Source organism: Emericellopsis atlantica (assembly GCF_019669845.1).
Source record: "Emericellopsis atlantica unplaced genomic scaffold F5Z01scaffold_8, whole genome shotgun sequence".
NCBI classification, from domain to species: Eukaryota; Fungi; Ascomycota; class Sordariomycetes; order Hypocreales; family Bionectriaceae; genus Emericellopsis; species Emericellopsis atlantica.
In genome coordinates this window covers 83,269-96,044 of record NW_025764710.1, presented here as the reverse complement: position 1 = coordinate 96,044, position 12,776 = coordinate 83,269, and the positions used below count along the sequence as shown (strand labels likewise).

The 12,776-nt window shown below is 57.2% G+C and overlaps 3 protein-coding genes across 3 annotated transcripts; 2 read left to right on the top strand and 1 right to left on the bottom strand.

Moving 5' to 3' along the window:
• Positions 1-21: 21 nt before the first annotated feature.
• On the bottom strand, positions 22-1,237 carry F5Z01DRAFT_521299 (uncharacterized protein). Its single transcript, XM_046260413.1, has one exon. It carries the CDS (start codon positions 1,069-1,071, stop codon positions 253-255), a length of 819 nt encoding a protein of 272 aa, XP_046119803.1. The 5' UTR covers positions 1,072-1,237; the 3' UTR covers positions 22-252.
• Positions 1,238-4,198: 2,961 nt separating this feature from the next.
• F5Z01DRAFT_672525 (heterokaryon incompatibility protein Het-C-domain-containing protein) lies at positions 4,199-7,071 on the top strand (the record flags this gene model as incomplete). The annotated part of the gene is made up of 3 exons (XM_046264822.1): positions 4,199-4,304; positions 4,358-5,051; positions 5,112-7,071. 3 exons carry the CDS (start codon positions 4,199-4,201, stop codon positions 7,069-7,071), a joined length of 2,760 nt encoding a protein of 919 aa, XP_046119802.1.
• Positions 7,072-9,341: 2,270 nt separating this feature from the next.
• F5Z01DRAFT_521276 (AEX-3 domain-containing protein) lies at positions 9,342-12,390 on the top strand. The gene is made up of 2 exons (XM_046260411.1): positions 9,342-10,025; positions 10,075-12,390. The coding sequence occupies exons 1-2, from the start codon at positions 9,633-9,635 to the stop codon at positions 12,376-12,378; spliced, it is 2,697 nt and encodes an 898-aa protein (XP_046119801.1). The 5' UTR covers positions 9,342-9,632; the 3' UTR covers positions 12,379-12,390.
• The last annotated feature ends 386 nt before the right edge of the window (positions 12,391-12,776 follow it).

Sequence of the window (12,776 nt, the reverse complement as noted above, 5' to 3'; positions counted from 1 at the left end):
GAAATCATACATCCGATACAGTCCCTAAGCCACCACTTGTCCCACGCCGCATAATGACTGCAGTCTTTTCCCTCCTCCTAGCCATTGGACTTGGACCCGAGAACCAAACAAGCAACCAGCTGTACACCAAAACACCAAGTATCAGTATCACCACAAAGACGTTTCCCTAGATTCCAGACCCCCGGGGGTATATCACAATCACGGCCCCAGTTTTCGCTCCCCGAAGAAACACCCAAACGTAGAGAGGAGCGTCTAGGAGCTCTTAGTCTTCTTACGTCCTCCCTTCTTGGGCTCTTCGACCGCCTCGGCAGGTGCCTGCTTGCCTGACCTCCGACGCTTCTTATCGGGGCTGGCGGCGCCAGCCTGTACCGGCGTGCCCATGTTCGAGGGCGCCTCGCCCACCTCGCTCTTGCGCTTGCGGCTGGCGGCGGCCTTCTTGGGCGTCTTTGTGTCGTCAGGCATCATGACCGTGGCCGGGCCGACTTGCTGCTGAAGCTGCTGAGCGATCGCATCCTGATCATTCTGACCGGCGTCCTGAGCCGCGGCATCCTTACCGGTAGGCATGGGAATGTTGTTTGCTTCGGCATAGGCAGCAGCGTCATCGTCAGACATATCCTTGGCATCGGGATTGCCCGCCTTGTACGAGGCCATGCGGGCCTGGTACAGGCGAAGGTTGTACTGGTATGCGTGGTTCCAGCCGTCCTTCTCCTGCGCCGACATGGAAGCCCAGCGGCGCTGACCCTCCTCCTGAACGGCGCCCTTGGGCGAGTCGGGGCCCAGGTCATTGGCGATGATGGAGCGAGCGTGCTGCATGTACAAAAAGTACGGAGTCAGCGGACGCTTGGGGGCGTTGGGGTCATGGCTACGCTTCTTGCGCTCCTTCTTCTCCTCGGCGGGAGCCCCCAAGTCGAGCACTGGGTTCACGCCAGCCAAAAGCTGCGCAGCGGCGGAGTCAAGGTTGGCAAACAGATCAGGCTGGGGAAGCTCGGTGGGGTTATCGCCCAAGAGCAGATCTGTCTGATACTTGTAGTCCGCAGTGAACTTGCGGAGAAGCTCAATCATCGTGGACATGCGAGTGACGGCCTGAAATGACTAGTTAGTGACAGTTTATAAACATGTTATCGAGCATATGGTAAAGTGAAGCTTATGAGCGCTGTGGTTAATAAATGATCGCTGTCGACCCACTGAAGCGTTAAGTCGACCGCCCAGCTAGTGGGGCGTGCGCAGCGGTTGCCCGTGTATGTAAACAGGGACGCAAACCGCGCTTCCAGAGCGCGACGTGACGAATGAATTCGTCTGACCCTGATATACGCGTTCACGTATCAAGACCGTGAGACTTTGGCCATGTTGCGCGCACTCGCGACGGCCAAAGGCTGCAGTAGACTGTTTGCGACACTGAGGCTTCAAGATTCTGACGCATACCGCAGCGCGTCTTGCACTGACGCGCCATAGCACCGCAGAAAGACGCCACAGCACGACGGGTAAAGGAAGAAAAAATTGGCTCTACTTACGGAGTCGCGCACTTTGCGGAAGTTGTCAGCATCAATGACCTGGGCACGCCCGGCTTGCACGGGCTGCTGTGGTGGTGGCTGCTGGAATTGCTGCTGGTGTTGCTGAGGCTGTTGCTGGATTGGCACGCCCATGGGAGGCAGCTGCTGTTGGGGCTGCTGAGGCTGCATCTGCATGGGCATGAACTGCTGGTGCTGCGGAAGCTGCTGATGTTGCTGAGGATGGTGATATTGTTGCTGCATGTTGCCTTGGTGCGCCATCTGGTTAGGATTGGGCATCATCTGCTGAGGCACTGGTTGAGGCGCGACGTTGGCGGGAATAGGCTGCTGTTGCTGTTGCTGCTGCAGCTTCTCGGCCTGAGCTTGCTGCGCCTTTTTAGAAACACGAGGCATAGTGAGAGGCGGGTAAGGGCTGTTGTGCTAGTATAGAGGTGGAATTGTGAGGCGGGCGTGTCAGTGAGTATAAGAAGTATACAGCTTATAGTAGCGCGCGCGCACTGCTGGAGCCGGATGCTGAAGGCTGGTGGTGATGTGTTTAGGTGTTGGAACGCCCTGGAGGTGGACGCGTTGAGTTGTTATGATAGCTAGCGAGGATGCGCTGAGGTGCGGGGGTTTGGGGTGACGGCGCGAGAGCGCGGCGTAATGGATACAGAATGCCCTGGCTTTTGGACTGCGTTGCCCTGGACGAGACAAAGGCAAGGATGATTGCGTGTTGCAATGGCGGCCGTGGCGCGTTCAGTTGCGGTGGATTTTTAGTTGCGATTGAGCGTGCTGGAAGAGACAGAAGACAGCGGGAACGAAAGGTGCTGGAAGACGGGGGGGACGTTGACGGGCTGGATATTTCGGGCAGGGGCGGGGGGGCGATGCCATTTTTTGTAGGCACCCGCCTGGGCTGCAATCACTCAGCGCGTGCGACCTGAAATGGCCAATCAAAATCCGCTGTGGCCAGTGGGCCCCACTGCTAGGGTGCACCGTGCCAACACGAACCCGGGCGAGCCGCCCTCCGAAAAGGGCCAGGCCTCGAAATCTGTGCGAGGCCAGGCCTGGGACGGACTGGACTGGAGGCCACCAGCCAGCCGGCGCCGGTGTGTCGGCGCTCAATTTGTCAAGCCCTGTACGAGGCGCCCGAGCGGCTGAAGAGTGGTTGCTTGATGGGAGAATGTCAACCAAAAGTGCGCGCACGTCAACCCCGCCTGACCTCGCTGTAGGCAGGTGCCAAAAAGACAGCTGCTACTTGAGAAACTGCCACCACCAGATTGTCATTTTAGCCCATCCAGTCCTGTTTTCCCAGGCCACCCGTTGTCGCTGTCGTTCGTCGTCCCATTTTGAATTCACGTTCCCACCAGCTCACGGCGCCCTCCACCTACGCGTCTGGCTGTGTCTCTCCAGAGTCCAGAGTCCAGACTGGTTCTAAGGCCGGGTCTACCATGATCAGCCTTCGTTTGCGATGAATACTAGGTAAAGATAATGATGCGCATGTAGATAAAGAAGTCAACTATCATTTTACGCATAGAACCCACGTCAATGGAGAGGTCGCTCGCTTTGCATCTTTGCAGTCATTGGGCCAGTAGAACAGACGAACGACAAACCGCCGCTCGATATTATCGCGTGTCATTCAGAACGGTGTTGTCGCGAGCTAGGCAGTGCCAGCCGCTGGAGCTCCAAAGGCTGGCTCAAGGGCCCTGTTTCTCATCAGTTGTTGTTTCCCGCTCAGATCGTGCACGTCACGTCCGGGTGTGTTCAGGCCAGTACCTCACAGTAAATAGAGCGACATGGACTCATTCATTCCCTGAGGCAGATCTACTACTAACAACGTTAGCAGCCATGAAAGACAATAATGAAGCCACCACTGGATCTTGACGCTAGACAGTAGACACTCGAAGCCACGGCCCACGGCTACCGTAGCGACAGCGCTTGATAGCGTCTCCTCGTCAATGAAGCGCCCCTTGGACTGTGTATGATACGTCTGCGACTGATCATATTTCGCACTTATCGACGCTCGGTGGGCAAATTGGCTTCCGTACACTTGCTGGATCATGGCTCGTCATGACCACGAATGCCTTCACTGTCTGTGTTACACAGTGAGTGAGTGATACATTCAACAGAACCTCTGTCTCACCAAGGTGCGTGTGCCACTCACCCCGCTAGTGAGATCCAGGGTTTCATGCGAGCCCCTCCGAACGACCTCAGCCCGCCATCATTGGACGTGACGGCGCCTGCAGTGCCGGTCGCTGTTGTCCGCATAGGCGATATCATGCTAGAGAAGAACGCCAAATTTTGAGACGTCCTGCCCACAGCCTGCATCATGAGCAGAACGCGCGACTCACGGGGACGGTATGCCCCCAGCCCCAGCACCACCTCACTCACTGGTGGCAGTGCTCCCCAACCAGACTGGCGTTTGTGTGCGTAGCAGCGTACGCAAGACGATCGACAAGTCCCGCCTCGTAACAGTAGGGGTCGATCCACGGAACCACCATGCAAAGCTCCAGTTGGTCCCCTTCGACGTCACCTGGTTCATGCTTGAGCTCCCCACATCGATCAAGCCGGCACCTTCAGCTGCTGCCCCTCTTCGGCATCAGCACATCAAAACGCCTTGACAACTCGCCAATTTTTCCCTCCTGTCCTTAGTCACAACCTCTGACCCCTTTGCCAAACATTCACACATCACAGAGCTAGAGCACGCTGGCACGATGCTCCGCTTTGCTCTCCTTCTCACCCTCGCTTGGGCCATAGCACCAGCAGCAGCCTTTGGAGCTGGCAACATTGCCTCGATCGCCAAGGTCGAGGGCAAGAACTGTAGGTCACAGCAGGCACAAGTTCACGCGTTCCCCTGCTAACGGTTGCAACAGGGCGCCATGGTGACATCGAAGACATCCTACTCAGCATCGCCGCCGCACATGCTTACAACGGAGGCAAGAAATTCTCCAAGCTCATGATCAAGCAGACCTACTTTGGCAACTGGGCTCGCGACTACTCGCAGGCCATCGATGTCGGCACCGTCAAGTCTGTTTCTGCCGAGGCCATCCGACTCCTGCTCTGCGTTCTCGGGTTCATGACCTTTGGCTACGGCTCCCGCGAATTCGAGGTCACAGCCGACAGACTGGGCTGCTATCGCCCCGAGGAACACATTGACAACCCCAAGAACTACGCTGACAATGAGGATGCACGTCAATACGACAGGCGTCTTCGTGGCCCTGTGGATGAGGAGCGGGAACTATCAATCGACCCCGCCACGGGCATGAAGAACTACATTGCCAACGAGCGCGCGGGCATCATGACTTCGGCCAAGCTCATCAGACGGCTGTTTGGCGGATGTATCGAGATGGGCAGGCGCTACAAGGACAGTGATGATCACAAGGATCTACATGAATCCCTGCGTCTGCTCGGTACCGGTCTGCACTGTCTGGAGGATTTCTACGCACACAGCAATTACTGCGAGCTAGCTCTGATTGAGATGGGCGAGCACGATATCTTCCCCCACTGCGGCCGCGACACTCAGATTGAATTGGAGGGTGCCAAGGGACCCGTCTACCCAATCGTCACGTAGGTTCATTGGTTATCGATGCTCATCCCGGAACGATTCAACTGACTGTTTGGAAATAGTGGTACATTTGGTGGTGTCGACTTCCTTCACAGTGTTACCGGCGAGGTCTCTGACAAGTTGACGCAAAACGAGATTGACGAGCTCGAGGGCACTCTGCAGGAGAGCAGCACTGCTGACACGAGCATGCTGCGTGATCTTCTGGACAAGATCCCCGACGGCTTCTTCGGCGACAAGCACGAGAGTGACAAGGTCGAGGAGATCCAGGCTAATGCCAACAATGCCCAGATGCAGAACATGTCCGTCTCACCCAGGGAGCCTGAGGAGTTCACAGAGTACGTCCAGCAGACCTACAACCAGGTTATGCCTGCCATCGAGTTTCACGACGAAGTCATGCAGGCCATCACGGCTGCCATTGAGAAGATCCCTGTGTTGCCCAAGATCGTCGAGCAGCTGGAGGAGGAGCTGTCACGCTTCGTCTTCTCTGTCATTGCACCCTTTGTCGTGCCCCTCATCCAGAACATCAAGAGCGAGCTGATGACCGGCTCGGATGCTATCATTCAGTCCTCGGAGAGGGAGCAGCACATTGTGTTCCACGACGACAACTCGACCGACCCTACCCACTCCATGCTGTCCAAGGATCACTTCTCCAACATCCTCAACGAGGTGGCTGGTCAGTGTGCCGCCAAGATGGTCCACTGGGTCACTCCCCAGCTCATGGAGGCTATCGACGACGAGAACGTTGACGTTGACCGCCTCCTCGACCGCATCATCCACGGCATCATGCATCACCCTGCCCAGCGTGACATGGGCGAGGATGGCGCTCACGAGGGTCGCCGTCGCGTCTACCAGTCCGTGAAGGAGTGGTGGCGCGAGATGGGTGACGATCAGCGCGAGGATTACCGCCGCAAGCTGTCTCGCGATGGCGTGGAGAACGCCGAGAACCACAAGGAGGGTGTCTATGATACCGGACACGGCCACGGCTGTGGTGGCAAGCTCAAGATGCAGAAGCTCTACGGCGGTCCCGAGACCACCGAGGATAAGATTGCCAGTGCTGCTGCCGGTGTCATCATCGAGGGCGTCTCGAACGTCTTCAACAACGGTGGTGGTAACGGCGGCGGTAGCAAGAAGGAGGAAGGCTTGGGCGGTCTGATCGGTGCTGCTGGGTCCTTGCTAGGCCTCGGCGGTGGTGATGACAGGGGCAGCTCGCGCCGTCGCGACGACGATGATGACGACAACCGTCACTCCGAGTCTCGCCGTCAGGAAGAACATAGGTCTCACAGCAGTGCGTATGATCAGGAGAGCTCTTATGGAGGAGGTAACGGCTCCCAGGGAGGCTCCTACGGCGGCGGCCACGCTGCTGAGTATGCCAGTGGTGGCGGCTATGGTCGCGAGGAATCGTCAGGCTATGGTCGCGAGGAGTCGTCAGGTTACGGTCGCCAGGAATCGTCAGGCTACGGCCGCCAGGAATCGTCTGGATACGGCCGCGAAGAGTCCAGCTATGGCCGCCAAGAGGCCTCAGGCTACGGCCGTCAAGAATCCAGCTACGGAAGTGGCGGCGGCTACGGCGGCGGTCATGCTGCTGAGTATGCCAGCGGTGGTGGCTATGGCTCCTCCGAGCGCCAGGAGGGCGGTTACGGCGGCGGCGGCGGCGGCGGCTATGGAGACAGCTCGTACGAACGTCAAGAGCCAAGCTACGGCCGGCCTCAAGAGTCCAGCTACGGCGGTGGCTACGGTTCGTCGGAGCGCCAGCAGCCAGGCTACGGCGGCGGCTACGGTGAAGGCAGTGAAGGCTACGGTGGCAGTCGTCGCGAGGAAGGTGGTTATCACGAGCACCACCGTCGCAGGTCCGGTGACTCTGATCGCGAGCGCGATCTCGCCTATGGGAGCGGTGGCTACAACCGTGAAGGTGAAGGTGGCTATAGCCGTGGTGAATACAGCGGCGGCGGTGGTGGTGGCTATGGCGGCGACCAGGGCGGCTATGGCGGAGGCTACCGAGAAGGAGGCGGCTACGGCTACTAAGTGTGGTGTTGACGTGAAAGGAGTAAAGGGGGTGAGGGTTGTTGTGAATGTGCGGGTTTTGTGGATCGAGCGTGGAGTTGAGCGGATGTTTGAGATGACGAGATGACAAGACGATGAGATGAGAGATGAAATTTGCGACAGTGCGGTCTATGTCTCCTTGCTGATGAGGAGTAGAACTCGTGTGGTAGTCGTATCAAGACCATTTCTGTGCGTGCAATATGTTGGCCAGGGGATTGTTAACTTGGATGACGTCGCAGAACGAGGTCAGTGAAGTTATTAAATCTCTTTTGCCGCCAAGAAAATCGAGTACAGAACTTCTGAGTTGAGTCCACGTTGGTTGTTCTTATAGTGAAGCGTTTGTATTGTCAAATCGTCGGCATGCGGAAACGTTTCGTCTCGAGCCTAGGGTAGTCGAGAAGTACGTACGCATCACGACGGGAACAGATTCGTGGATGACAACCCAGGTTGCAGTCTGGATCAATACCAGACTCGTAAGTTATAATTATAGTCGTTACGGATGGGGGAGCGCGATCGCTGGCCAGTATCAATGCTTCTTACTCGACTGTTTACGTGCGGTCAACCGGACAGTGAACTTAACGCTAGAACTGCGAGACGGCTACATGCGTTTCTCGAGCAAGCGGATGGGATCGTTGAACGGATGTCCGGATATTTGGGTCGACGAGCACGGATGCTGCCATGCTGCCATGCGGTATGTTTGATTGCTTCCAAGTTCCAACGTCAGCATCTCACAGTACACGTAGAAATGGACAAGGGTTCTAATGCCCGCAGCCGTTGGGAACTTGGGATCGGCGTCGTAATTACTGAAAGGTTCGGAGACTAAGATGACAACTTCAAATCGGCTCAGAGCATTGTCGTAAAGACAGCTCGAGGCGCTTTGGAGCCGAACGTCAGTGGTGAACCAGTCTTCACATGATCAGAACATTGAAGTCTGGCTCACGTTGGTGACTGAGCATGCGATGCGCATGCGGGTGGGTGACGCGGAAGACGTGAAACGATCGCCTCTGACCATGCAGCTTTAGGAGAAGTCGCTGATAAATGTCCGTAATCTAAAGCGCTCTGCTGGTCGAGGGTGGCCTTAAAACACCTATAGAAAGCCACAATAAGCAGCATAGTAATAGTTCTTCAACGACAATGGCTTTTTCGAGACCTGCGACAATTCGTGATCGAGGCCTTGGATTGTCTGATATGCAGTTGGAACTTGTTGGAGGGCAAGCGTGCAGCGTGGGTTCGTTGGTCTCAAAGCTGAAACGAGCTGGCTGAGTCGACAGGTCAGGGTGTGGTGGAGACGGGCGCACCTCACCTCCATATATTGGCTCGGGCGGAGTTATTATAACGAGCTGATAACTAATATCAGGAATCAGGATATGGACAGACAGGCCCGCCATCAGAAAGCATTGACTAGTCTTGGAAAGGCTTGGACATTGGTTCGTGATCGCAGTTGACTGCACTTTACGGGCTGGCAAACGGCTGAGGATGATCACAGCACGCGTGCGAACATTGGCTTGCTAGCAAGTCTGTCCTCGCCGCCGTCTCCAGTCGACGACCCCTCGACACCCAACAAGCAATTGATGACGCGCTATTCAGGGACACTCTTATAGCGAGATGGAAGTGCCCGCCCTGCGTCACGAGCCCAGGCGCCACTGTGTGGCCAATTTTCTTTCTTTTTCTCTGCCATTATTCTAGGCTAGGGGCTGTCACTGACGCATACAGTATGTGCTTGTGTGTTTGCCCACCACTTCGTCTCTTATCTGCCGCAGTGCCCTCTGGATCGCCGGCAAACTTTGGACTTTGGGAAGAGACAATTTCCCCTTGGCTGGGCCATGAGAGGCGTCCCAACGTCAATTGGTCGCGCCCCTGGAATAAATTGGCCAAGACCGCGATATTGCCAGGGTCCTTGCGCGCCCCTGTCGATTGCTCGCCCGCGACACGGACGGCGTCTGGATTTCAGTGGTCATAAAAAGAGGGCTAGTCCGAGTTGGGCTAGCTCTTCCTGCGGCAGTTCGACTGGTCGTCGCGGGGTACCTGTCTAACCCGCGAAAACACAAGGCTTTGCATGTACTCGAACAATGGCCCGGGCCTCGAGTCAGCCACGGGTGTGGTCAGTGCTTCTTCCCGCGACCGGTACGTACCCTATGGACGTACCTTTCGCTGGGGCCTCTCCTTTCTACCCTTGCAGCTTCCCACTCTCTCATCACCAGATCCCTGTCCGGGCAGCATCTTCACGCAGGTCCCGGACGCCTGTTTCGACTCGCCCACTCGCTCCTCTTCTTTTCTCGGTTCTGGCGTCCAGCTCCGGACTGTAGCAACCTCACCTTTCCTTCTCTTCCTTCCCCCTCTGAGTGCACCATCGCCAGCATCTCACAACCAGTCGTTCATTTCTTCAGCCAGGTCTCCGCCCGTGGTCAATTGTTCGTCCTCGTTGACGGATGGCCCGCTGAGCTTTCCTCTCCTGTTCAGAGAGCCTCTGGGGAACACGCCATTGAGTCGGCGATAGATACCAACACCCTCGACAACCAACTTCGACAGTATCGTAGTTCGCCATGGCTCCCTCTCTCAACACCCACTCTTCTTTCACACGCCCGAGAACCAGCGAACGTGATGGCCGGCCCAGCACGCGCGATCAGGGCGGTGCTGACAACCTCTTGATACCCAGCCGCACCTCGTCTCTTCACTCGCGCATCACCCAACCCGCCCCTGCCACGCTCGCCTCGAAGCCTCAACAACGGACCCCCAAGACACTCACACATGCGTACATGGTGTGTGGTGTCGGCCGCGAGCCTTCACAATGGGTCAAGGCCCCAGCGCCCACTCAGGGCAAGATTGGCCACATGAAGGGAGCGGTTGGCCAATTCTGGTTGCCCGAGATCCTCGGCAGCAGCCCCAGGCTGGAGCAGGATAACGAGATTGCCCGTGCGTTGCATGCTGCGATGAAGGTGAGCTCTCCCGAAAAGCACCACCTGTTCCCATTGTTGACCCCTCTAGGCTTGTTTCCCCCACGATGTCGAGATCTGCACTGGCCGCAGCCAGCCGCACTGCGTCCACCACGCCTTTGTCCTGCAGCAAGACTCTTCGCACACCCTGTACGGAATCTCGCTGCGTGTTTGGTCGCGAGCAGACGAGAAGCGCGCAGAGACAATCCGCGACCTGCGCAAGCGGACAGAGTCCGACTACTACGACAGCCCCGACGAGACGTACTGGATCCCATACTGTCTCTCTTTCCTGTCACGATACCCCCTCTATAACCTCCTGGGCGACTATCTCCGTGGTATGTGGATTCACTGGAACAAGGCCACCAACCTTTTCCACGCCGAGGAGGTGTCTCGAATCCTCAGCTTCCCGGCGCCGCGTCTCAACGACCTTGTGAGAATCGACATGAAAGATTATGCGCTTTGCTACCAATTCCCCTCTTCACCGACAGGCTTCCAGAACTTCGCCATGTGGCCCCTGTTCGCCTGTTTGTCAATCCCCAACATTGTGGGCGTGATCGAGGCCGCCATCTCGCCAACCCGCCGAATCATTTTCGTCAGCCATTACCCTGCTATGCTCACAATGGCTGCTGAGACAATTCGCTACTGCGTCCGCGTGTACGAGTGGAGTGGCCTATACGTGCCTGTCGTCCACGCCCGGCACGCTGCCGAGCTCGTCCAGGAGCCCGGACCGTACATCTTGGGCATCACGGCCGAGTGCCGCTCTCTCTTCACAGCCCCCACCGATGCGCTGGTGGTGGATCTCGACCGTAACTTTGTTCTCACATCTGACCCCCCAACTGCTCTGAACCCCGGTCAGCGCAACAAGTTTGTCAACCGCTTGACCCAGGCTCTCAATGGTGATGTGACACCATCTGGTGTGCCCCAGCACCTGCGATCTGCCTATGGCGGCGGCAAGCTGATCCCGGCTGGCCAGATCATTGTCATGCGGGGCGAGGTCGAGTCGATCCAGGAGCCCGAATGGTGGAACTTGGACTCCGTCATGGCCGTCATGGACCACGTGTGTGAAAAGGTTGGCCGCAACACTGGCATCAAGGCTGTCTTTGCAGGTCAGCAAAAGAAGCCCTTGATGACAAAGGTGTCAATGCGCCACCTCAACGAGATTGTCCGCGAGCGCAACCAGTACTCGCGTGACGCCCTCGAGGCCTGGCAAGACTTCATCAACCTCAAGGGCCGCATGGACACTGAGCTGAGCAAAGTCAACAAGCGCAACAACTATTTGGTGGAGGAGCTCGAGAACTGGAAGCAGCAATTCCTCAAATTCCAAGCGTTTGCTGACCAGCTCACCAAGGAGACTCAGGATCTCAAGGTCAAGATTGAGAGCCACAAGAAGGAGAACCGCCGTCTTGCGACCCTCATTGACCAGCAGAAGGACGACAACGCCCGCCTCTCGGTACGCCTTACCGGTACCGAGAAGCAGCGCGACGATGCGCTCGAGGCCCTTGTCCTTCAGCAGGAGATTGCCGAGGAGTTGGAGCGCGAGCGCAAGCGCAACAAGAAGGAGCTGTCCCAGCTTCAACACACCAACACCACAATCATGCGCCAGCGCGATGAGGCCCGGCGCGTGGTGCTGCACCTGCGCAGCCTTGTGGGTGGCCAGAGCCACCACATGGAGCACCTTGTCCAGACCCTCACCAAGCCTGAGGAGCTGCTCAGCGAAATCGAGGCTGGCTTTGACGAGGAGCAAGCCGCCGAAGCTGAGGAGGCCCGTCAGGCTGAGGAGAAGGGTATCTCCCGTGAGGACCACGCCAAGCTCAAGCCTGCAAGCCGCGGCGAGAAGCGCATTTCTGCGTCGAGCTTCATCGACGTTGCCGACCGTCATCTCAAGGACAAGACGGACGCCATCGCCCACATTGTGCGCAACATTTCGGAGCAGTGCCAGGCTGCGGTTGAGAGCCTCCAGCTGGCTCAGGAATCCGAGCTGCGCAACAACCGCCGCCAGAGCGCCCTGTCAACGGCGCACAGCGACGACGGCCACTCTGCGGCCACTTCGGAGACGGGCGACGACAGTATGCTCCAGCCCTCGGGCCGTGCCTCGAGCATCCCTCCCACCCCAGACCTGATCCCCAACAGGAGCAGCACCGCCATGTCGTTTGCCTCGACAACGGCCACCACACCCGAGCGCGGCAGCCAGCAGTTCCTTGTTCGCGAGGATATCCCGACCAAGATTGTCGAGGATGACGAAGAGGAGTACGAGGACGCCAACGAGAACAACAATGGCGTTGTGTCCAAGCACTCTGACACACTCCTGCACCGACCTTCTGGAGCGCGCATCAGCGCTCTGGGTGGCTCGCGCTGAACGGCGCAATGAAGCAGAGCGACGTCAGCGCGCCTTTTGACACGGCCTCCTCTTCAGATTCTTTAGACGCGATATATCCTTGAGCAGCTTTATTTTCGACTGATTGGCGGATTGGATCACACAAAACCTGCGGGCTTCTGGCGTTTCATTGTGTTGTTTCTTTGGTGCTGCGGGAGAGATGGGGAACGAAGGCAGCACCACATCTTCCTTTTCATTGATTGTCATGGGTTTGCAAGCCGGCCTCGGTCCTCACTAGTAGTAGTCACGTCACTTCCATTATGGTCCCTGTGATGATGAGCCTACCTTACAGCGGGGCTAGGCTCGATTGAGATTCTGCCGTTAGCGGTGAAAAGGTAACACCGGAAGGGTGAGAACCTGAAATTAGTGAGACCGGAGGT

Bases quoted from the DNA above. Each gene is read 5' to 3' on its own strand.
- F5Z01DRAFT_521299 (XM_046260413.1), bottom strand. From the start codon at position 1,071: ATGTCCACGATGATTGAGCTTCTCCGCAAGTTCACTGCGGACTACAAG.
- F5Z01DRAFT_521276 (XM_046260411.1), top strand. From the start codon at position 9,633: ATGGCTCCCTCTCTCAACACCCACTCTTCTTTCACACGCCCGAGAACC. The intron at 10,026-10,074 runs GTGAGCTCTCCC...TGACCCCTCTAG, and splicing joins CGTTGCATGCTGCGATGAAG to GCTTGTTTCCCCCACGATGT.